General features: G+C 36.9%; 1 protein-coding gene across 1 annotated transcript; it reads left to right on the top strand.

Annotated features, from left to right (window-relative positions):
- The first annotated feature begins 1,638 nt into the window (after positions 1-1,638).
- Positions 1,639-17,968, top strand: LOC117317830 (probable Bax inhibitor 1). The gene is made up of 9 exons (XM_033872777.1): positions 1,639-1,763; positions 3,908-4,016; positions 4,591-4,711; positions 5,432-5,480; positions 5,668-5,765; positions 6,359-6,438; positions 7,261-7,361; positions 14,308-14,377; positions 15,179-17,968. Exons 1-9 carry the CDS (start codon positions 1,702-1,704, stop codon positions 15,200-15,202), a joined length of 714 nt encoding a protein of 237 aa, XP_033728668.1. The 5' UTR covers positions 1,639-1,701; the 3' UTR covers positions 15,203-17,968.
- Positions 17,969-26,948: the final 8,980 nt, after the last annotated feature.

Below are 26,948 nucleotides of genomic sequence, written 5' to 3'. Positions count from 1 at the left end.
ATTGTTTGTCATCTACATAAATAACCTATACCAGATCTATACTATTCAGTCATATGTTTATTCAGATGTATACAGGGAAATGCTGATGTAAGTAAACTTCAGGATGACCTGGATCACCTGTCAGCTTGGAGTGATAAATGGTTGCTTCAATTCCACACCCAAAAATGCAAATCGATGCGCATAGGCAGGCATAAGGATGAACGAAAATAGTATCTTAAAGATGAAGAATTACATGAGGTGGGTAAAGGGAAATGGTTTGGGAGTAAGTATAGATCAATATCTATCTTTCGATGAACATATCAGTACTCAAGTTAAGAAAGCAAATTAATTCTATGTTTGGATTGATAATACGGTCTTTTGTAATTTTGTAAATGAATCCAACTTCCCGTTGCTCTAGTAAAAGTCCATCTCGAATACGGAAATGCTGTATGGCACATTGATATGATTGAAGCTGTACACAGGAGGGCAACCAATCAGTTACCTGGATTTAGGGACATGTCCTATTCCGATAGACTGAAAAGGCTCAAATTACCTACACTCGCTTTCAGACGGATGAGGGGCGATATGATACAAGTCTACAAATTGACTAGCAATATCAGCGATATCGAATCGAAGCTGCGTACTTTCTCAAGCTCTGTAGCGACGAGGTTCAAAGACACGGAACAAAAGGACATGATAAAGTTATATCCGCAGCATTCTCGGCTAGATATAAGGAAACACCTTTTTGGTCTGCGCGTTGTAAGAATATGGAACGATCTCCCAGAACACGTTATCCTAGCACCAACAGTAAATTCTTTCAAAACCAGACTAGATGATCATTGGGAAAGCAGAAACTTTTATATATATAACTACAGTATAAGTATGAAATTATATAGGATTTGGAACTGTTAATGTCACAATTTATTGATTTTTGGTATTGTAATGATCATATTTTCGAGTCCGGTATGAGGATCAAAAGGTCCTGCACTGGTAATAAAATCTAGCTTTATCTAAAGTTTATGAGATACTTTATCTATTAAAAGATTTCTTCTATAATTTGGTTTATAACTGGATTAACATTGCTCCAGGAATAAATGATAACTTGCATTGGCTTGCCATAATATTGTTTAGTTGGGACATAAAAAACATCAAATTGACGGTGACACAATCATTGTCATATAAGACGGAGTTTTAGCATGTGAATGCACCGTTTTTCATAATATACGCCACCTCTCTGCTATAATATTAAATAAAATTATAACATTTCAATATTTTCTTGGCCAAAAAATATTTTCCCGAAGTTTGATTTTAGGGGAGTATAAATTCTTACATAAATGTCACTATAGATATACGTGATCTACTGCAGACCAGAGACATATATACTGTATATATGTCTCTGTGCAGACTAATCTAGAAATTACGTGATACACATGTACTAGTACACGTCACAGTTACAACGTGGGGTCAAAGGTTATGATAATTTTGTATCTACATAAGCGAACCAAAACCTATTGATGGGGTTATAATAGGTAACTTAGATTTTATATCATTGTAACGTTTCTTCTTAAAACAACTTTTACTGTTTTTGGTCGGTTCGATCACAGAATTCGAAAAAAAAGATTGTTGAATATTGTCTGTTATATTTTTCTTTGATATAAGCGACTGTATGACGAAGTCGACTTGAAACGGAAGCGAACGTTGCCAATTTCAGAAGCAGAAAAAATGAACCGACACGCAGAAACGAACCAATTTCCTCCTCCACAACTATTCAAGTTTGATAACTTGTAAGTATGCAGATGAAGAAATTAAATTAACTTCTGTGTTAATACTGTATGAGAATCGTAATTATCGTATTTTATTCAGGTTATAGCGTTTTCGGAGTTGACAGCTGCAAAATATTCGGGCCTTGAATATACACGACCATACAGTCTGTATTTTCTATTTGAAACAGAAAGTAACGCATTACTTTCTCTTTATATCGGAGCAAGTTATCATATTTTCATCAAATGTTTAATGTATGAAATCACTGAAATCACAAAAAAAAATGAATTAAATCTCGCGTACCTGTGGTTAACCAAAATTAAAGGACTAAATATATGTACGTATAAAAGTGGAGCTATATTTAGCTTACATTCACGTATTTTATACCGTGTGTATGTCTAATTTATATCCTGTTTGAAGATTTTCTATGAAATAGTATAAATAGTATCAGGTTGGACACAACAACCAGGGTTCTCATCATCACTCGTTTGGGAAAGGGACATTTTGTCTCATTTTGGGAAGGAAATTGGTGAATTGGGATAGCTTTTTTCAGGAGTAAACTGAACATTTTTAGAACTTGGCTTAAATAAGCCCCAACAAGCCCCCAGAAAAAGCCATATATTATGTAAGGTAGCTAGGTGCATTAGTGCATTCTGGCCATACACCAGACATGGAAGCTCGATCAGGCTACCTTGCTTGGTCCTGCATTTGAATCACTACTTTGAGTCATTCAAATGCAGAGTGATTTGAAATTAGGAACACAAAGTTATTTAATGCATTTTTAACAAAAAGGGTATCATCTTTTTGACATGACCCAACAATCAATATGCCACCTTGTATATATATATATTTACTCAAGAACTGATCATTTCTTTGTCCAAATTATGTTGAAATGCAATTTATATCATGACTTTGTTCTCCATTGACAGCTGCAATGTATTTAATTAGCATTCAAACAGAAAGAAACTCAATATCTTCTCTATATATCAGAGTATGTATATACAGCAAAATCCTCCACACCACCGACTCAAGAACAAAACAAGCACACCACTACACATTCAAACTTATCTGCTACCACTCTGCTTCACTCCATATGTAATTACACAAATAAATGGTAGCAGCAATACATTGCACTAGAGCATATATATAGAGGACTTCAAGGCACACATACCACATACAGTCCTTGAAGCCCTCGTAAACAAACACTAGGTCTAACCATAGGTGCCTATAGCACATTTATAAGTCAAAGACTGGTTATAGAATGATACAAAGAGAAAGGTCTGGAACTCCTCCGTCCTGTAAAAATTGGTAAATTTCATTCAAAGTGTCATCAAAATTTTACCAGAAAAGATTTTTCAACAGCTGTAGTCTTAATTAAATGTTAAGTTATTGTTAACTTGATCATGACACCAAGACATCATGCCTAAATAATCTATTTCTTCCATATGCAGCTTCAAAACTTTGAAAAGTGATTACCATTAATTGTCTTAAGGCAAACATGATTGAGAACATTATTTCAATCAAAAATGTCTATTCGCTACACTGAAAACATGGCAGTCTACAATTACAGGCTTTGGTGTTAACAAATTTATATAAGGCCAAAACAAACTTATTTACTCGTCTAACGCTCCATTCCAAACATCCTCTCGTGCTCCCTGTTGTTTTCTGCATCAACAGTTAAGTGTCAAGTTGACGGCCATCTTGCCACTACCAGTAGCTGACCAATGAAATCGCGGTTTACAAAACTTGAATGGCAGTGGCAAGATGGTCGTGGACTTAACACTACCTGTGTTTTTAATTAACTATTCAAATGTATTGTGCTAGATTCCATACCTTGCCTTGATTTTTCTAGCTTCATCGCTGTAATGCTGAAAGATGGCTGCTAGAGCTGTAAAGACTTACCTGTATTCTTTTAGTCAATAAAACTCAGGCTATCTACCAAAAACCTCAGCCTTTCCTTTCTTTTCCCACTGCTCTCTTTCAGTGCTGTTTTCCTCTATAGGTGTCTCCTTGTCACCTGTCCTCATATGACCCTGGCTGTAGCAAGCATATTTAACACCTAAAGCAATAACAAATCTCAGCCCTTTCAATAATTCGGTTAAAAAAAAGGTAATATAATATCAGTGCATTATTTCTTGAATAATTATCATATTTCTGTGTGTTTCAGGGAAAATCATGTCCAAGCCCATCTGAAGAGAGTATATGGCTGTCTTGCAATCTCCATGTTCACCGCCTGTGCTGGGGCCTACGTTCACCTTTACACAGGATGGCTCCAGGTATACATTCATTAGTCTAGCTAATTATATTTTTAAAAAAAACAGAAATATCTACTATCTTATAGCTAGTACAGTATGTGACATGTGTATGGCGTAAAGTGCAATCATGATGGCAAATTTGACAAGAAATGAAATCAATCGGAATGAAAATGAAAAAAAAAAAACATCAAAACTCTTGATCACCCGGCTTTTTCTCATTTTCCTATCTTTCCTACTTCACTGTAAGGCGGAAAGGCTGTAATAGCGAATGGCAATGATAAAAACCAGTCACTTTCCACCAATCTATTCAGACATGGACACTGGCCTGATATAAACACACCCACACACCCTGTTTAATACCTTCTAATTGGAACAGGTCGAGTTAAAAGGAATGACCAGATTCCAGCTGAACTCTCTTAACCTATTTTTTGTACGAAAGTCAGCAAATTATCAATTTGAGATCCTCATCATGCACTAATATTGAAAAAAACAGCTTCAAAAAGAAAACCATCTGATTTTGATAACTTAAAAAGAAGCAGTTAGCACTTGCATACTTGTACATATCAAGTACATTAATATGAAATATTGGTTTTAGGCTGGACTTCTGACCACAATTGCCTCAATCGGGCTGATGTTTTGGCTTGCATCAACACGTCACTCAAAGGAGAATGAAACTAAGAGACTGGGTATCTTTGCTGCTTTCACATTCCTCTCAGGTAAGAGTGACTTCTAATTGAACTTATCAAACAATATCCTCTGGGTGAATGCTGATTGAACAAACTTATCTGATTTAAAATGTAGGTTTCACTGGGATCCAGGAATGATCCATTTAAAAAAACAACGGCAATTTATTAATTATTATTTTACATATTTTAGTGGTAAGAGTGAGTTTAAAAGCAATAAATGTGTTGTAGCAAATGATTTTAGGGTCTTAAAACTGGTCTTGCTATTGCTTTACAAACTTAATAAAAGTTGACACATTTTTACACTTAACAACCACAGTTTGCATTGTTTTGTACGAGAGACTTGATAATATCTCCTTTTAAAGAAGTAGATGTTTGCATGTATTTTGCTTATGATCCTTTGGTTTTCACATTTGAAAACAAATATGTTTAAATGGTAATGAGAGGTACACTTAGGATTTTTAAATACATTTATATATATAGACTTATCAGTTATTATAAAAAGGATTTTTAAATACATTTATATATATAGACTTATCAGTTATTATAAAAAGGATTTTTAAATACATTTATATATATAGACTTATCAGTTATATTATTATAAAAAGGATTTTTAAATACATTTATATATATAGACTTATCAGTTATTATAAAAAAAAAAGAAGATAAAATAACAGTCAATAAAAATGAAAATTTCTGAAGCTCTAATTCTGATCGTATAACTTGATCATAAATAATTTATTTTAATTTCAGGAATGTCTCTTGGACCTCTCCTGGACTACGTCATCAAGGTCGACCCAAGGTGAGCATAATGTGGGAGATCAATGTAAATGTTTCTAAATCTAAGATAAGAAATTATATCACAAGAAAATACATAATTGAGATTATACCACAAGAAAATACATAATTGAAATTATACCACAAGAAAATACATAATTTATTCAAGAAAACTTGTCCTGTCTGCATGTTGTATCAATTCTATTTTACAGCATCATTGTAACAGCTTTGTTGGGGACTTCAGTCATCTTCATCAGCTTCTCACTAGCAGCTCTGTATAATACCAACCGTACCTTCCTGTACATGGGAGGTAAGTATGTAGTGAATTAATTGTCAAAATCTATCTCAATGCTGATTCTTTTTATCCTTATTTCTTCTATTCTGTGTAAATTAGATAAATGACTAGACAGAAGCCTTGATTCTAAAGTTGAAGTCAGTTCCTGACACTTGAGATTTTAACTGGGTATATCTTTTCCAAATATTTGTCATTTTCTCTTGATCCCTTGTTATACCATGTTTGGCTTATGGTGGAAAAAAAACAAAAAAAATGTCATATTCTGTTAATACTACTGGACAAGATATATATATCAAGGATTAATTATTGATAAACACGATAGAAGAAGAAAAGTATAAGCAAAGTTCAAATTTAAATGCCGAAATCTTTCTTAGATCTGGGGTCTCTAGTTATAAATCAGAAAACTGATCAGACAGAGAATTGGGCATGAAATAACATTTGTTGATCATTGTTCTGAGCAACGGTGTATATTGGAAGTCTTATCACTAGGCTTGGGTTTATTGTCAGATGTAATATTGCTTTGCCTGTTCGGATACACTATATATTTATATATAGGATATTATTCTTGTTTATTCTGTGTTATAAATATTATATTTTGCTGTCTCCAGGGTTCCTGCTGAGTACATTGAGCTGGCTTTGTCTGGCTGGACTCCTCAACATTTTCATTGGGTCAAGGCTTATCTGGGAGGTAAGAAGTTTATCATGTTAGAAAATCTATTTATATCAAGTTTGTTTTAAGTGCATGTGTGTCTGTTGGTGGGTGGAAGGGGCTTTGATATCATCTAGGGTCTGCCATATTGTTTGTTTGCTGGGCTATCGACAATGATAGAAAGGATCATTATGAGGCGAGTCTCCTGGTAGAAGTTGGTGACTACCTCACTGAACAGTATACCCGAGGCCCAATACATGTCATCCAGAGCAATTAGGGTAAAGTGCCTTGCTAAAGGACATAACTAATAGAGAGCATCAACCGAACAATTTCTCAGCTTCCAGAGAAAGACAAACTGACATGGTTAGGGAGTGTTGAACCATGTATTTCGGACCTTCACTGGAAGTTATGTGGACAGTGCTCAAGCAGACTGAGCTATTCTGGCCACCCAGTGTTGTATTGTGTGGCATAGATAAAATTTGGAAAATTCAGTTTTCCCAGCACCCAAGAAAAACCACAAATTTACAATATTCCACCTCAGCTGTTCCTTGTGCAATCATGCAGTAGTATACAGACTTCAGACAGTCTATTCATGCCCCAGACATGTAAGAAATCTTTATGATATTTAGGTTTCATAATATAGTCCAGATGTATAGAACAGTACTAGAATATTTATGCTATGCAAATCTTTTCTCACAATGATTCATCTCTGAATTTAAATTTTATCAATGAATTTTCAAATGTATAAAGCAAAACAATCTGCCATATTGATACACTAATGAGATGTAGCTTTTGAAATAAGAATCAATTGTTTGATGAATACTCAGTTTTGATGTCTTATTAAACATTGTTGGTTTCCAGGTTCAGCTGTATGCCGGTCTGTTTATCTTCTGTGCCTTTGTGCTGTATGATACCCAGATGATTGTAGAGAAGAAGCGAATGGGAGATGATGACTACATCTGGTAAGTCATGACTGAGGTCAAGTTTATGGGAGATGATGACTACATCTGGTAAGTCATGACTGAGGTCAAGTTAATGGGAGGTGATGACTACATCTGGTAAGTCATGACTGAGGTCAGGTTTATAGGAGGTGATGACTACATCTGGTAAGTCATGACTGAGGTCAAGTTAATGGGAGATGATGACAACATCTGGTAAGTCATGACTGAGGTCAAGTTAATGGGAGATGATGACTACATCTGGTAAGTCATGACTGAGGTCAGGTTTATAGGAGGTGATGACTACATCTGGTAAGTCATGACTGAGGTCAAGTTAATGGGAGCTGATGAGTACATCTGGTAAGTCATGACTGAGGTCAAGTTAATGGAAGGTGATGACTACATCTGGTAAGTCATGACTGAGGTCAAGTTAATGGGAGGTGATGACTACATCTGGTAAGTCATGACTGAGGTCAAGTTAATGGGAGGTGATGACTACATCTGGTAAGTCATGACTGAGGTCAAGTTAATGGGAGCTGATGAGTACATCTGGTAAGTCATGACTGAGGTCAAGTTAATGGGAGGTGATGACTACATCTGGTAAGTCATGACTGAGGTCAAGTTAATGGGAGATGATGACAACATCTGGTAAGTCATGACTGAGGTCAAGTTAATGGAAGGTGATGACTACATCTGGTAAGTCATGACTGAGGTCAAGTTAATGGGAGATGATGACTACATCTGGTAAGTCATGATTGAGGTCAAGTTAATGGGAGATGATGACTACATCTGGTAAGTCATGACTGAGGTCAAGTTAATGGGAGATGATGACTACATCTGGTAAGTCATGACTGAGGTCAAGTTAATGGGAGATGATGACAACATCTGGTAAGTCATGACTGAGGTCAAGTTAATGGAAGGTGATGACTACATCTGGTAAGTCATGACTGAGGTCAAGTTAATGGGAGATGATGACTACATCTGGTAAGTCATGACTGAGGTCAAGTTAATGGGAGGTGATGACTACATCTGGTAAGTCATGACTGAGGTCAGGTTTATAGGAGGTGATGACTACATCTGGTAAGTCATGACTGAGGTCAAGTTAATGGGAGATGATGACAACATCTGGTAAGTCATGATTGAGGTCAAGTTAATGGGAGATGATGACTACATCTGGTAAGTCATGACTGAGGTCAAGTTAATGGAAGGTGATGACTACATCTGGTAAGTCATGACTGAGGTCAAGTTTATGGGAGATGATGACTACATCTGGTAAGTCATGACTGAGGTCAAGTTAATGGAAGGTGATGACTACATCTGGTAAGTCATGACTGAGGTCAAGGTAATGGGAGATGATGACTACATCTGGTAAGTCATGACTGAGGTCAAGTTTATGGGAGGTGATCATGACTACATCTGGTAAGTCATGACTGAGGTCAAGTTAATGGGAGCTGATGAGTACATCTGGTAAGTCATGATTGAGGTCAAGTTAATGGGAGGTGATGACTACATCTGGTAAGTCATGACTGAGGTCAAGTTAATGGGAGGTGATGACTACATCTGGTAAGTCATGACTGAGGTCAAGTTAATGGGAGATGATGACAACATCTGGTAAGTCATGACTGAGGTCAAGTTGATGGAAGGTGATGACTACATCTGGTAAGTCATGACTGAGGTCAGGTTTATAGGAGGTGATGACTACATCTGGTAAGTCATGACTGAGGTCAAGTTAATGGGAGATGATGACTACATCTGGTAAGTCATGACTGAGGTCAAGTTAATGGGAGATGATGACAACATCTGGTAAGTCATGACTGAGGTCAAGTTAATGGAAGGTGATGACTACATCTGGTAAGTCATGACTGAGGTCAAGTTAATGGGAGATGATGACTACATCTGGTAAGTCATGATTGAGGTCAAGTTAATGGGAGATGATGACTACATCTGGTAAGTCATGACTGAGGTCAAGTTAATGGGAGATGATGACAACATCTGGTAAGTCATGACTGAGGTCAAGTTAATGGAAGAAGTCATGACTGAGGTCAAGTTAATGGGAGGTGATGACTACATCTGGTAAGTCATGACTGAGGTCAGGTTTATAGGAGGTGATGACTACATCTGGTAAGTCATGATTGAGGTCAAGTTAATGGGAGATGATGACTACATCTGGTAAGTCATGACTGAGGTCAAGTTAATGGAAGGTGATGACTACATCTGGTAAGTCATGACTGAGGTCAAGTTTATGGGAGATGATGACTACATCTGGTAAGTCATGACTGAGGTCAAGTTAATGGAAGGTGATGACTACATCTGGTAAGTCATGACTGAGGTCAAGGTAATGGGAGATGATGACTACATCTGGTAAGTCATGACTGAGGTCAAGTTTATGGGAGGTGATCATGACTACATCTGGTAAGTCATGACTGAGGTCAAGTTAATGGGAGCTGATGAGTACATCTGGTAAGTCATGATTGAGGTCAAGTTAATGGGAGGTGATGACTACATCTGGTAAGTCATGACTGAGGTCAAGTTAATGGGAGGTGATGACTACATCTGGTAAGTCATGACTGAGGTCAAGTTAATGGGAGATGATGACAACATCTGGTAAGTCATGACTGAGGTCAAGTTAATGGAAGGTGATGACTACATCTGGTAAGTCATGACTGAGGTCAGGTTTATAGGAGGTGATGACTACATCTGGTAAGTCATGACTGAGGTCAAGTTAATGGGAGATGATGACTACATCTGGTAAGTCATGACTGAGGTCAAGTTAATGGGAGGTGATCATGACTACATCTGGTAAGTCATGACTGAGGTCAAGTTAATGGGAGATGATGACTACATCTGGTAAGTCATGATTGAGGTCAAGTTAATGGGAGATGATGACTACATCTGGTAAGTCATGACTGAGGTCAAGTTAATGGGAGATGATGACAACATCTGGTAAGTCATGACTGAGGTCAAGTTAATGGGAGATGATGACTACATCTTGTAAGTCATGACTGAGGTCAAGTAAACAATTTTATCCATCAAAATTTCAATTGATTTTTATCTTAAATCAAAATTCAGAATTAGCTGTTGACAATAGTCTTTAAAAATTACATGAATTCTTGAAAAAATAACAGCCACCCTTAAGATGAAGATCTTTCATTTTCATATTAAGTTTACAAATCAACTTACTCAATCCATTACTTTATAACAGTTAGAATGATTCTTCAGGGGTATCTTGTATCAAGATTAATCAATAGCTGTGCTCGATTTTGGTCCATTTTTAGCTCACCTAGCCCGAAGGGCCGGTGAGCTTATGCCATGGTGCAGCGTCCGTCGTCTGGCGTCCGGCGTCCGTCAACTTTTTCTTTAAATTGCTACTAGTCCTAAAGTATTGAATGGATTTTCACAAAATTTGGTCAGGAACATCCTTGGGGGAAAGGGAACAGAGTTTGTATACATTTTTACTCTGAACCCCCAGGGGCCTGAGGGGCGGGGCCAAATAGGGGAAATAGGGTTATTCCTTTAAATCGCTACTTGTCATAAAGTTATGAATGAATTTGAACCAAATTTGGTCAGGAACAACCTTGGGGGAAGGGGCACAGAGTTTGTATACATTTTTACTCTGAACCCCCAGGGGCCTGAGGGGCGGGGCCAAATAGGGGAAATAGGGTTATTCCTTTAAATTGCTACTAGTCATAAAGTTATGAATGAATTTGAACCAAATTTGGTCAGGAACATCCTTGGCAGAAGGTGAACAGAGTTTGTATAAATTTTTACTCTGAACCCCCAGGGGCCTGAGGGGCGGGGCCAAATAGGGGAAATAGGGTTAATCATTTAAATCGCTACTAGTCATAAAGTTATGAATGAATTTGAACCAGATTTGGTCAGGAACATCCTTGGCAGAAGGGGAACAGAGTTTGTATAAATTTTTACTCTGAACCCCCAGGGGCCTGAGGGGCGGGGCCAAATAGGGGAAATAGGGTTAATCCTTTAAATCGCCACTTGTCATAAAGTTATGAATGAATTTGAACAAAATTTGGTCAGGAACATCCTTGGCAGAAGGGGAACAGAGTTTGTATAAATTTTTACTCTGAACCCCCAGGGACCTGAGGGGCGGGGCCAAATAGGGGAAATAGGGTTACTCCTTTAAATCGCTACTAGTCATAAAGTTATGAATGAATTTGAACCAGATTTGGTCAGGAACATCCTTGGCAGAAGGGGAACAGAGTTTGTATAAATTTTTACTCTGAACCCCCAGGGTCCTGAGGGGCGGGGCCAAATAGGGAAATAGGGTTACTCCTTTAAATCGCTACTAGTCATAAAGTTATGAATGAATTTGAACCAAATTTGGTCAGGAACATCCTTGGCAGAAAGGGAACAGAGTTTGTATAAATTTTTACTCTGAACCCGCAGGGGCCTGAGGGGCGGGGCCAAATAGGGGAAATAGAGTTATTCCTTAAAATCGTTACTAGTCATAAAGTTATGAATGAATTTGAACCAAATTTGGTCAGTAACATCCTTGGCAGGAAGGAAACAGAGTTTGTATAAATTTTTACTTTGAACCCGCAGGGGCCTGAGGGGCAGGGCCAAATAGGGGAAATAGGGTTAATCCTTTAAATCGTTACTAGTCATAAAGTTATGAATGAATTTGAACCAAATTTGGTCAGTAACATCCTTGGCAGAAAGGAAACAGAGTTTGTATACATTTTTTACTTTGAACCCCCAGGGGCCTGAGGGGCAGGGCCAAATAGGGGAAATAGGGTTAATCCTTTAAATCATTACTAGTCATAAAGTTATTAATGAATTTGAACCAGATTTGGTCAGGAACATCCTTGGAGGAAGAGGAACAGAGTTTGTTTAAATCTTTATTCTCAACCCCCAGGGGCCTGAGGGGCGGGGGGAAATAGGGTCACTCCTTTAAATCGCTACTACTCCTGAAGTATTGAATAGCTTTTCACCAAATTTGGTCAGGAACATCCTTGAGGGGAGGGGGAACAGAGTTTATATGAATTTTTACTCTGTACCCCTAGGGGCCTAAGGGGCGGGGCCAAGTAGGGGAAATAGAGATTAGTCTTTTAATTGCTACTAGTCATAAAGTTTTAAATAGACTTAAACCAAATATGGTCAGGAATATTCATTAGAGAAGGGGAACCGAGTTGGTATAATGTTTTACTCTGAATCTCCAGGGGACTGAGGAGTGGGGTCTGATAGGGAAAATAGGGGTTAATCCTTTAAATCGCTATTAATTATTAAGTTACGAATGGATTTTAACTAAATTTGGTCAGGAACATCCAGAGAGGAAGGGGGGGAAAGAGTTTGTATAAATATTGAGGGGCCTGAGGGGCTGGGCCAAATAGGGAAATAGGGGTTACTCCTTTAAATCGTTATTTTCATAAAGTTATGAATGGATTTGAACCAAATTTGGTCTGGAATATCCTTAGGGGAAGGGGGAAAGGGAGTTTATATAAATATTGACTCTGACCCCCAAGGGGCCTGAAGGGAGGGGCCAAATAGGGGAAATAGAGATTTGAGTTTTAAATGGATTTGAACCCAATTTGGTCAGAAAAATCCTTGGTGATGGGGGAACAGATTTTGCATAAATGGTTACTGTGACCCTCAATCCCATAACTATGTATAGTATCGCTGGGCATTAAGGGATAAACACAATTTTTAAGGGTTTTCCCCACCCTAAGGGACTTAGTTTCTTTAAACACCATTATTGTGTAAAAATAATCCATATGGTTTTTCAGAGAGTACATTTTTAGCCCACCATCATCAGATGGTGGGCTATTCAAATCGCCCTGCGTCCGTGGTCCGTCGTCCGTCCGTCCCTCCGTCCGTCCCTCCGTCCGTCCGTCCCTCCGTCCGTAAACAATTCTTGTTATCGCTATTTCTCAGAAAGTACTGAAGGGATCTTTCTCAAATTTCATATGAAGGTTCCCCTTGGTGCCTAGTTATGCATATTGCGTTTTGAGACCAATCTGAAAACAAAATGGCCGACAGGCAGCCATCTTGGATTTTGACAATTGAAGTTTGTTATCGCTATTTCTGAGAAAGTACTGAAGGGATCTTTCTCAAATTTCATATGTAAGTTTTCCTTGGTGCCTAGTTATGCATATTGCGATTTGAGACCAATCGGAAAATAACATGGCCGACAGGCAGCCATCTTGGATTTTGACAATTGAAGTTTGTTATCGCTATTTCTGAGAAAGTACTGAAGGGATCTTTCTCAAATTTCATATGGAGGTTCCCCTTGGTGCCTCGTTATGCTTATTGCATTTTGAAATCAATTGGAAAACAATATGGCCGACAGACCGCCATCTTGGATTTTGACAAATGAAGTTTGTTATCTCTATTTCTCAAAGTACTGAATGGATCTTTCTCAAATTTCATAAGTAGGTTCCCCTTGGTCCCTTGTATTGCATTTTTGGACCAGTCTGTCCTGAAAACAACCTGGCAAACAAACAGCCATTATCGTTAAATCTCAAATTTCTTATATAGCTAATATAGCTAGGATTCCCTTGTTTAAAAAGTACTGGAGGGATGTCTCAATTTGCACAGATTAGTAAAATGAAGGGAAAAGTAGAGAAAAGATCAATCTGACATGGAACCTATGAAGATCATTCAATGGTGGGCGCCAAGATCCCTCTGGGATCTCTTGTTGTATATGTATTGACAAATTGAACATGTACATTATTTTGACATTTGGTCAAATCCAACCAGGTGAGCGATACAGGCCCCATGGGCCTCTTGTTTACTATCCTTATAATTATTTCTTCCACTTTCTCTGTTTGATCAGTTTTCCATCATGTCTGGGGTTTTTTTAAAATCATAAGGCAGAATTAAAAAAAACTTAACTTGAATGTTTGTGTTTGACTAGCAGTGCACACGAGTATTTTCATTTTTTGACTACGGGGTCATTTTTGGGACATTTGTAACGGTGCCCATTGAAATTAATACTTGTTCACTTGTATTGCAGGCACAGTGTGGATTTGTTTATGGACTTCATTCAAATCTTCCGTCGCCTCCTCATCATTCTCTCCAACAAGGTATGTAAATTACACTTTTACTCTCTCGAAAAAAATAGTACCTGGTAATGGAAATAATTTCTCGTGTCTCAGATGTAATTGCATTTTCATTGTTAAAGAAAACGGACTTGATATTCAAATTTTGAAAAATATTGGAGCTACTATAAAACAATTAAGGATACAAAGCAACTTTTCAAAAGTTACAAAGTGACTAAGGACTCAGTCATGGTTATTGATATTGGACAATGTCACGCTACAGTTATTGATATTGGACAATGTCACGCTATAGTTATTTATGTTGGACAATGTCACGCTACAGTTATTTATGTTGGACAATGTCACGCTACAGTTATTGATATTGGACAATGTCACGCTAGTTATTTATGTTGGACATTGTCACGCTACAGTTATTGATATTGGACAATGTCACGCTACAGTTATTGATATTGGACAATGTCATGCTACAGTTATTGATATTGGACAATGTCACGCTGCAGTTATTGATATTGGATAATGTCAGGTTACAGTTATTGATATTGGACAATGTCAAGCTAAAGTTATTGATATGTGACAATGTCAGGTTACAGTTATTGATATTGGACAATGTCACGCTACAGTTATTGATATTGGACATTGTCTCTGTGTTTTATTATTGAATTTTGACAAAATGGTTTAGACTTAATCAGGTATGTAAATAGATGGATTATTTTGTGATTGATAGGTAAATACTGAAAATGTATGCCTAGTTGAAAACTAACATATTTAAATAATGTATAGTGATGTATATATGAAATGATTTCAACTCTAGATATTTACTCCTAGGACAAGAAAAAGGAAAAGAATTAAGCAATGGGGGAAAGATGAGCTTTGGGGGAAGGCTGGCATTGAGATGACCACAGAAAATGTATCCGAAGGAAAGTTCTACATTCCTGAAATACAGGATTATGGATAGCACGCATGAAGTATTACAGGATTCCATTGATAAATATTTGGTGAAAATATGCTGTGGATTGTGGGGAGAAGAACTTCTTTGACCCATTTACTTTTTTTTTCTTTTTAATTACCATGCATGGAAACTTCGTAGTTTTGTATCATACCTGTTTTTGACAATCTTTTGAATTTGTTTGATGTTTTCTTTGCTTTAATATTCAATTACCAGAATTAAAGATTGGTACAAGTTATTGAATTATCTGGACTGAAAATCTATGACTATAAATTAACTTACACAGTATATTTTATAGAGATTCATTGAAAATAATATGGTTCAACAAAGTTTTGATTAAAAATCATTTTTACAATCACAAATTTACACTTTCTATTAACAATATGTCATTGTTTCAATTTACTGATTTCTACCACAATAGGTGGATGTTATTCAAGTTCCAATGCATCCATTGATATTGTTACAACATACATGTACATTTATACCACACTTGGAATAAATTGTAAATGTGTTTTGATTGGCAGACAGGGTGAACTTTGACCAAGACTAATTTTTAATCACTTGATTCATGGCATTTTAATTGGCTGACTCGTGAAGGTCACTTCACATGGCCGTAGAAATGAGCAGATAATAGTTTTTCTGATAATTGATTTAATAAAGATTTGTGATATAAAATTTCCACATGTATCTGAAATCTTCAGTTTTGCATATTATTTAGCTGTACTTCATTACTGGCAAAACTATCCTTATGCCCCAAATATAAAAAACAAACACACAATTCATCCTCGTCGTAGCTTTTTTTATTGTGGTAGAAACAGGTCACACAAACTTGTGATTGTTGCATGGAACATTCCTTTCACTGTCATTAGTTATTTTTCAATTAAAAAAAAAACATTGTTAATAAAGCTCATGCTTTTTGTAACGTTTAAAAATAACTAATCCTAGTGAAAGAAATACCATGATATACAACAATTACTCATGATTTACCCTCTATTTATTTATTGCTGTTGTGAAAGAATTTATGTTGTTTCATTTTTAATACTGTTTGAAACTGCACTCTAATGTAAACATTTTGAGAATGTTCAAATTAAATCTTAAAATTCAACCACTATATTATTTTCCTAGTCCTTGTGTCTCCACTGATGACAGGAGATCATGTGGTCACAGTGAATGTCAAATTATTTTTATTGATACACAAATTTTTGAAAGAGTTCTATTTGTCACATGAGCTTGCATTGAAAGCACATAAAACTCAAAAGAGGATGATACAGCAGTGTCAATGTACAGAAAGCTACTTCTCATGTAATATTAGATGTATTATAGATGTATAAATCATTAGATATAATATATATATTGAGTTTGTTTATATAAAGGCTATTCTGTAAATTTGATTCAATCTTCAAAAATTCTAGCTAGGTTTTCTTATTCAACATATTTTGTAAATATGACTTAATGTGCTTTACATTAAAATTGTATGTTACATTATATTTTATAAGGGAATTTACCTTGCAGTCTTGCTTTTCATTTCACACCTTAAACCTGTGCTGTTATGTGGAATATTTTTCATGTTGTTTTATATGGTTGCTTTTTTCCTCCTGAAACAAAAAAAAAACATTTAACTTGGATATGAAAAAATATATATAAACTAATCTGCATTTTGATTGGTGATAAGTTATTTAAAAATGTCTAGAACAGGGAATATGGCGGGATGAATTATTCAAATTTATAGCATAGAAAACGTATCTTCAAACGAATTTCATGATTATTTCAAATATTTAGACAGGACGTATTTATTACACATATTTGGATAAGAAATATATCACTTGTGATACTTTTCTGATTTTAATAAACTTTTTAACTGGTTTGGTATCAGTATCACAGCTGAACAGAAAATTACTGTTGGTTTGATGATTTATCGACCAAATTAATTAATCAATTTTAAGACGGACACAAGAAAACCAGAGCTTTTCATAAGCAGTGCCATAGGATTTTCATGTGGTATGATTCATTTAAAATATTTTCCATCAAGTATATCATCAGATAATTTTGATTATAACATTTAAGATTTTCCATACTACTAATAAGGCCTTCACTTTTACTAATTAAAAAATAATTGTTTAATATTAATTAATAGATGTACCTGGAATTACTATATAAAGTATATATTGAAGCACAATGTATTTCATTTGACTGATTGTAGAGTTATATTCTGATTTCTTTGATAAACCTGTGAGGTTACTAACACTTGGTACTTTAATATTGGATTCTATATTGAGGTTTCTATTGCTACTGAATGTGAATTTTGCATGTTAAATAATTCCAATTTGATCTATCAATTAACCTAGCTAACTTATAACTGGTATTTGGTTGTGATTTTAACACTGATTTCTCAACAGTAATTTTGCTCTTCATTTTCATTAAAAAGATGGAAATATTTGTTTAATGTAAAAAAAAAAAAGTAAATTGAAAAATATCATTATGATGTTAAGGTTCCATTTGGAAAGAAATCAAATAATTTGTTTTGAAAAGGTTTGGTCTGGATATGCTCACTTTCCTTTGCTTTATCCCAATATATGTTATATATGTTTTTATTTACATTGTTAACTGTTGTTATGTACTGATCCTTCTCCGGAGTACTGTATATGATTAATAAATTCTTTTCATCACATTTTGACAGTTTGTTTTTTTTCAAAAATGAAGTGTAAGTTTAGTTGATGGGAGTGCGAGTTGCATAACACCAGGGGGAAGATCCGAGGTGTGTCCCCTACCCTATCCGTGTCAGTTTGTGTTTCTTGCAAAGCTGATCAATTTGACAGTCAGTGCTGTCGTGGTTGTGTCCTTGGGCATCAAACATCCTTTCCCCTAATTGCTCTGTATGGCATATGGCATGCCTCCTGTATGTTGTTCATTGAGGTAGTCACCAGCTACTACAAGGTAGGGTGGTCAGGTGGCACAGTAGTAACACACTTGCCTTTCACCTACATTTTGTAAATGGACGGGTTCGACTCCAGGTTCAGACATAAAAAGGTATGCGGTTACCTGTCTGATCATGCAAGTTTCCCCTGTGTACTCCTGTTTCCTCTATTTGAAAGACCCCTTTCACGAATCTATAATACCAATACCTGGTATGCATGATTAAGTTGTAAAATAGATCAAGTTTACATTTTACTATAAGACGATCACGCCTCAAAATGAAAACAAATCCAAAGTTAAGGATAGTACAACAAAATCAGTAAGATAAATAAAAAAAAAATCTTATTGATAATATCTGCCATGCATTTTCGAAATCGATACTGACATCAAATTGGAGCACGCACATTTTTGTCGATTTGTTTTCAAATCTTCGGTTAATAGCAAAACTAGTAGTCCACTGCAGTTTACCATCATTTGAAATTCAAGCACTTTTAATTATGAGTAAAATGAAATTCTTGCATAAAATAATAGCAGGCATGAACATTTTTATTTTTCTTGACTACAAAAAGCACTAAAGCGAGAAACACCTATATATATGAATTTTGTAGTAAATAAAGCTTTCGCTGAATACATGTACATGGTGAGTCTAGAATTGCATCATACAGATTTTTTAGTATTTCTAGGATTTGTCAGTGTTATGCTAGGGACATCATCAAGTTGTTTTGTCCCTCTAGAACCCGTAAGTGCTACAAGAGACATCATACTGCTTTTTAGTCCTAGGATTCGTCAGTAATTCTAGGTACAGTATACAGCTGTTTGTCCTTCTGGGACAGGTCAGTTATGCTAGGGACATCATAAAACTGTCTCGTCCCTCTAGGACTAGTCAGTAATTCTAGGGACATTATACAACTGTTTGTCCTTCTAGGCTAGGTCAGTTATGCTAGGGACATCATCAAGCTGTCTCTTCCCTCTAGGACTCGTCAGTGATACTAGGGACATCATACCGCTGTTTTGTCCTTTTCTGATTCGTCAGTTATGTAAGGGACATCATACAGCTGTTTAATCCCTCTAGGAATTCGGTGATGCTATGGTAGGCACTATACAGCTGTTTAGTCCTTCTTGGTCTCGATCGTCAGAGATGTTAGGGACACCATACAGCATGCTCAATGATCCTCTATTGAAGTCCTACTATTCTCTGACTATATAGGGCCGTGTACCCAAGGGCTGATCTTATATGGTTAGTTTATATCGACGAGTTAGCACTCTAAAAGTAAATCAGACAAGCGTCTTGAGGATGACCCCTGTCCTGGAAAGCCTGTCAATGCTGCAACCCCTGAAATGGCCAATAAAGTTCATGTTATTGTTATGACTGACAGACGAGTCACAGAAATATATATAGCTAGAAGAGTTATATTCCATTCTGACCGAGGATCTTGCAATTAGAAAGCTTTCGGCGCGATGGGTACCAAGACTTCTGACAATTGATCAGAAGCACACCAGGCGCACATTATCGCGTGCTTATCTTAACCTTTTAGAGGAAGATCTTGCTAACTTTTTCAGAGATGTGTCACAGTATATTAAACATGGGTCCATCATTTTACCTAAGAGGCAAAGCAACAATCGAAACAATGGAAGCACCATATGTGCATGGCTCCCCCCGCCAAAGACTGGCACATCAGTCGGGAAGGCTATGGCCTCGGTTTTCTGGGATGCAGATGGTATTCCAATGATAGATTATCTCCTTAAGGGACAAACAATCAATGGCACATGTCAAACTTTACTTCTGAGGCTGCTACGGGAAAATATTAAACTTAAGCGCCACGGAAAGCTCACTAAAGGTGTGTTATTCCATCAGGACAATGCTCCCCCGTTCACAAGTCTGTCATTGCCATGGCTGCCGTTCACGATTGTGGCTTTAAATTGATTGTTCTCCTGATCTCACTCCATCAGATTTTCATCTATTTCCAAAACTGAAAACAGCTATTTCAGTCACCACTTTTAGCCCTATGATGCACACATGCAGTGGATGATTCTCTGAACAGCCAAGAAAAAGTTCTATAAAAGTTACATTGAGGCCCTTAAACACCGCTGGCAAAAGTGTATAGATACTGAAGGTTATTATGTTGAAAAATAATACAACATGTCCGACAAAATTCATATCCTCCAATATGAGGCTCACAACATATCAATCACCATCGTAATTAAGGGTCAAATATGTTGGAATCCAGAAGTAGAAATGATGAAGATAAATGTGCCTATTTAAACAAATTCTTATCTTTAGGAGGCGATGTTCTTAAACCCTTAAACCCTGGCAAAAACCCCCAACAAATATCAGACACATGGGTAGGGTCATTTCTTAGTATTCCTGGCAAAAAAAACCCAACTAATATCAGACAAATGGGAAAGGTCTTTTCTTTGTATTCCTGGCAAAAAAAACCTAACTAATATCAGACACATGGGAAGGGCCTTTTCTTAGCATTCCTTGCAAAAAATAACAACAAATATCAGACACATGAGTAGGGTCATTTCTTAGTTTTTCTGGTAAACAAAAACCCAACTAATATCAGACACATGGATAGGGTCATTTCTTAGTATTCATGGCAAAAACAACAAATATCAGACAAATGGGAAAGGTCTTTTCTTAGTATTCCTGGCAAAAAAACCAACTAATATCAGACACATGGGAAGGGCCTTTTCTTAGCATTCCTTACAAAAAGAAGAGTCCCATGGGCCTTAACGGTCACCTGAGATTTGAATATTTCAGTTAATTTAATTGACCCTTTTTGAACCCACCCATCAGACCCTATGGGTCAGTCAGGGTCAGCAGGTGTATACCATTAAGCTGTCATCCAATGCTGATAATGTTAACAAAGTTAAAATGAATTCTGATAGAAATCAAACAAATAATAGTCAAAAATATGATTTCCCTATATAAACTATAGTAAAATCTACCCCTCCCCAGGGGCAAACTTGTGACCCCAGGGTCATGAAGTTCATTACATTAGTAAAGCACTATAAGACCCTTCCACCTATGAAGAGTATTTGATTCTGTCTTAATTGGGTCTTGAGAAGAAAATCTTTGAAATTTCAGTCTATTTGACCCTTTTTAGCCCCATCCATCAGCCCTTGGGGGTCAGTCAGGGCCAACATGTGCATACCATCAAACTGCCATCCAAAACTGATAATGTTGACCAAATTAGAATGAATTCCAATAGAAATCAAACAAATAATAGTCAAAAATGAGATTTCCCTATATAAACTATAATAAAGTTTACCCCCTCCCCAGGGGCAAACCAGAAACTCTTCGGTCATTAAATTCACAATTTTGGTAAAGCACCTTAAGACCCTTCAATTTATGAAGAGTATTTAATTTCATCATATCTGAGATTAGAGAAGATTTTTGAAATTTCAGTCAATTTGACCCTTTTTAGCCCCGCCCATCAGCCCCTGGGGGGTCAGTCAGGGCCAACATGTGAAAACCATCAAACTGCCATCACAAGCTGATAATGTTAAGAAAGTTAGAATGAATTCCAATAGAAATCCAACAAATAATAGTCAAAAATGTGATTTCCCTATATAAACTATAGTAAAGTTTATCCCCTTCCCAGGGGCAAACCTGAGACCCCAGGGTCAGGAAATTCACAATTTTGGTAAAGCACCTTAAGACCCTTCCATCTATAAGGAGTGTTTGATTCCACTATGTCTGAGAGAAGAGAAGTAGATTTTTGAAGTTTTAGTCAATTTAACCCTTTTTAGCACCGCCCATCAGCCCCTGGGGTCAGTCAGGGCCAACATGTATATACCATCAAACTGCCATCCAAAGCTGATAATGTTAACCAAATTATAATGAATTCCAATAGAAATCCAACAAATAATAGTCCAAAATATTATTTCCCTATATAAACTATAGTTAAGTTTACCCCCTCCCCAGGGGCAAACCAGAGACCCCAGGGTAAGGAAATTCACAATTTTGGAAAAGCATCTTAAGACCCTTTCATCTATGAAAAGTGTTTGATTTCACCATATCTGAGAGTAGAGAAGAAGATTTTTGAAGTTTTTGTTAATTTGACCCTTTTTAGCCCCGCCCATTAGCCCCTGGGGGTCAGTCAGGGCCATCATGTGCATACCATCAATCTGTTATCCCATACTGATAATGTTAACCAAGTTAGAATGAATTCCAAAAGAAATCCAACAAATTATAGTCAAAAATGTGATTTCCCTATATAAACCTTAGCAAAGTTTACCCCCTCCCCAGGGGCAAACCCGAGACCCCTGGGTCATGAAATTCACAATTTTGGTAAAGCACCTTAAGACCCTTCCATCTATGAAGAGTGTTTGATTCCACTATATCTGAGAGTAGAGAAGAAGATTTTTGAAATTTCAGTCAATTTTACCCTTTTTTGCCCCGCCCCTCAGGCCTCTTGGGGATGGGGACCATATAATTCACAATTTTGGTTGACCTTTAGCCATAGAAGCTTCCTGCCGTGGGCCTGTTTCCAGAAATATTAATTCTCCATAGGAGCCTGCCCCCGTATAATTTCTTATCTAGCTCAACTACAGTTTTTTTCTTTTCCGAAGAATAATTTTACACCTTTCCGACACCCAGATTTCATAATGTCAGTGAAAATGTATTTTTATAAAGTTGTCATTTTGAGCATCAAAGACATAAGGTCGTAAATAAAAGAAGGTTATCTCGAAATTGTAATTCGCAACATAGTATAAATTTCTTTTGATAAATATTTCCAAAACATCGTGTTATTCATAAAACATAAAACAAAAATTTTCTCGGATGAAAATGAACTTGCAGAAACACAATTATGAAGAAAAATGCCATAAAAATTGCAATTTGCTCCCGTTATATAGTTTTGGATGCAAATTTCCATCACAAAATCTGATAGAGCTTTACTTGTTTCATATGTGTACCACAAATCAGCTAATTCCATGTGGTGGAACGTTCTCATATCGCCGCCTGAATGTGGTTGTAAATTGAAAGAAAAGGGGAAATGAGTAACAACCTTGTCTGAAACCCTATTATATAGCTTATTATATACAAAATTTTATATTGAATATCAGAGCGGATATTTTCATGACAGTTTTATGATATCTAACGACTAAATAAACAGTATTGATATAAAGATTTACACTGAGGACACCCTGATACATGAATACTGTTCTATCTCAAGTTGTCCTCTTTTGAATTTTCTGATCGTGTGGCCTTGTACATTTATCCGTATCTTCTTGTCTTTGTCTATACGTTTACGGAATCATTGACTCGACGCTAGCTATTCTTGTCTCACTTTCCTTGTTTTATTGTCCCATCTCCAAAGCGTTGTGCCTATGTCAGGGTTGGGACACTGACTTGTCTCACTTTCTTTGTGCCTGCCGACCACGCCACATCGAATAGATAGATTATCCATATGAAATACTTTATTTTGTTCTAAGTAATCAATCAATTCTGCGCTTCTTGGAGGTATTGAATGTGATTTATTATATTGTCTTGTTATTTTGTGTAATTAGTTGTTCGTTATTTATCACACATTTTCGCATAATTGTACCAAACTACTAAGTATTAGCTGTTTACAGCAATCATCGGTGGCTTGCTATTTTGTTACTTTATCGACGCTTCATAAACCAATAGTTATTGTTTCAAGATGGAGGGTAAATGTGTTGGAGAAGGCTGTCAACTATACTTCAAGAAACGTAGTGGCAATAAGAACAGAAGTGCACGCAATGTAAATAGTCCACACTATAAATGGCTCCTAGATACGCTGGTGCAACAAGGATTTATGTCAGCAAAGGAACAAGCACTTATTTGCCAGAAGTGCTACATGAAGTTTCTTCGAAACAAAAATCAGCCTGAACCTGAACCCGAGCAGAACCAGGAAATAGAGGAAGAAGACGACTCCCCGTCCCATATCCTGCCGTTGCTGACCTTTCATGATCTTTTGAATGGATCATCTTCACACAAAAAATGCTGTCTCTGTCTTGTTACCTTTGCAATAAATGGAACAAAATCATCAGTCTTACCAAAACGTGCAAGACATCACCTGATCTATTCACACAAACTGTGGTGCCCCACCTCATCCCGCGTCTGCTCCATTCACCTTATTGGCAACGACTTAGATCCGTCTACAGAGGTTGTCCTTGATGGTAGTGGTTCCTTGGAATCTCAGTTCCCATCAAAATCGTCCGAAATCATGAATGACCTCCTAGAGGTGTCGCACGTCCTTTCACAGAACCAGTCTACGTTTGCAATACGCTTTTCTTCTCTTGATGACTCGGCATGCATGGTTTGGACAGGTTGGTCCAAAGATCAGTTCCTCGAAATCCACTCGCACTGTTCCCCATATCTTTCATCTGGTATATATACCAAGACTACACACGATGCTCTATTACTGTTCTGGGTAAAACTGAAAACCGACATTTCCTGGAGTCAGTGTTCTTCTCTTTTTGGAATTTCCAAGTCAAGTGTGTCCAAAACTTTCCACTCCATAGTACAGGCATTAGACACATCGATAGTCCCACAATTTCTAGGTCCGGATCACTTGACAAGAGAACAGTTGCTCTGGCACAATACTCTTTTCAGAAGCATTTTTTGGAGATAAAGCCACTGCCATATTAGATGACAACTATATTTATATCCAGAAAAGCTCCAACCACAAGCTCCAGAGAATGTCCTACTGTGGCCAGAAGAAGAGAAACTATCTCAAATTCATGAGCATCGCCTTACCAGATGGCTACATTCTGGACACAGTAGGACCATTCACTGGCAGCGAAAATGACGCTACAATTACAAAACAGTCATGGACAAGCTAGTTACTTGGCTACAACCAGATGACAATGTTGTCGTTGACCGAGGTTTTAGAGATGTCCTACCAGTTCTCGAAGCCTCTGGCCTCAATGCTAGCATGTCATACCTGAATGGTTTAGCTCAGAGAGTCAAGACAGATCCGGATCTATCTAGACGGGCAAGGTCCGAGTGGGTTACCCACCACAGCTGGTGGTGCTCATTTGACTAAATACCTGGTGTAAAGTAAGTGTGTGAAGTGGGGTTAACCACCACAGCTGGTAGGGGTTATTTGACTAAATACTTAGTGTATAGTAAGTGTGTGAAGTGGGGTTAACCACCACAGCTGGTAGGCGCAAATAGACTAAATACTTAGTGTATAGTAAGCGTGTGAAGTGGGGTTAACCACCACAGCTGGTGGGGCTCATTTGACTGAATACCTGGTGTATAGTAAGTGTGTGAAGTGGGGTTAACCACCACAGCTGGTAAGGATCATTTGACTAAATATTTAGTGAATAGTAAGCGTGTGAAGTGGGGTTAATCACCACAGCTGGTTGGGGCCAGTAGACTAAATACTTAGTGTATAGTAAGCGCATTGTATAGTAAGTGTGTGAAGTGGGGTTAACCACCACAGCTGGCGGGGCTCATTTGACTGAATACCTGGTGTATAGTAAGTGTGTGAAGGTAGTTAACCACCACAGCTGGTAAGGGTCATTTGACTAAATACTTAGTGTATAGTAAGTGTGTGAAGTGAGGTTAACCACCACAGCTGGTGGGGCTCATTTGACTAAATACCTGGTGTAAAGTAAGTGTGTGAAGGTGGTTAACCACCACAGCTGGTAGGGGTTATTTGACTAAATACTTAGTGTATAGTAAGTGTGTGAAGTAGGGTTAACCACCACAGCTGGTAGGCGCCAATAGACTAAATACTTAGTGAATAGTAAGCGTGTGAAATGGGGCTAACCACCACAGCTGGTGGGGGCAAATATACTAAATACTTAGTTCATAGTAAAATAAATGGCATTGTATAATTCATGATTATTTGTCTAAGTATTGATTATTTGTCAAATTATACCAGCATGGCGTTTGGGGCATTATTTTCACGAAGTAGTTACACTCTAGCTATTTATAATTTCCGATTTTTAAACAGAAATTCCAATTAACTCACTAAAGTACAACTGCAATGACAATTAATCCGGTTAAAGTTCAGTCTCAAATTGGAAAAAACAAAAAAAAACAAAAAAACAAAAAAAAACCCAGCTGCACCAACACATGAATAGTAGTCAATTTCGTAACCAAAGCATGGCCAGTCGCTGTGCGGATATATACTGTACTGGGATACAAAATGCACGTATCTATTGCTGATATTGTTGCACATCAAGAATGAAATGTACAAAATATAATCTCCTTAATTATTTCATTATGAACTCACTTCATGATGCAGCAATCTGGTTTATAACAACATGCAAAATGACGGGGTCAAAACGGCGAATGGTGCGAACTTTGTCCAGGAGAATACTAAAATGGTGGTTCCAGGCTATAACTGCACATATGAAAATTCAACTTCATACTTGTAACGCATGGCAAATAATACAGATCGGGTGTGGGTATTTTATTAAAAATTCAGAGTTTGTTTATAAGCTAAGGTTTAAAAAAAAAATTGCGATCTTAAATTCAATATTTCAAAAAATTCAAGTCGATTCAAACATACTGAATCTAAGCTTAATGTATGTACAGTACTGTACATGGATAGACGGAGAGTACAATCACATTCGCATGCTTAATTTTGAAAAAAAAAAATATATACTATTTATTTATAAGGCCGAGGTACGATTTTTTTTCTTCTTTTTTTTAGGCCTACAAATTAAGCATGCTACAATAATTTACTCGTCAATAATGTAACATTTAAATTAAAAACATCATAATTATGTCCACAAGTGCCTGTGAGT

Source organism: Pecten maximus, chromosome 19 (assembly GCF_902652985.1).
Source record: "Pecten maximus chromosome 19, xPecMax1.1, whole genome shotgun sequence".
Lineage (NCBI taxonomy): Eukaryota > Metazoa > Mollusca > Bivalvia > Pectinida > Pectinidae > Pecten > Pecten maximus.
Note: the sequence above shows the minus strand (reverse complement) of the source record. Positions and strands in the feature narration are given on the sequence as shown.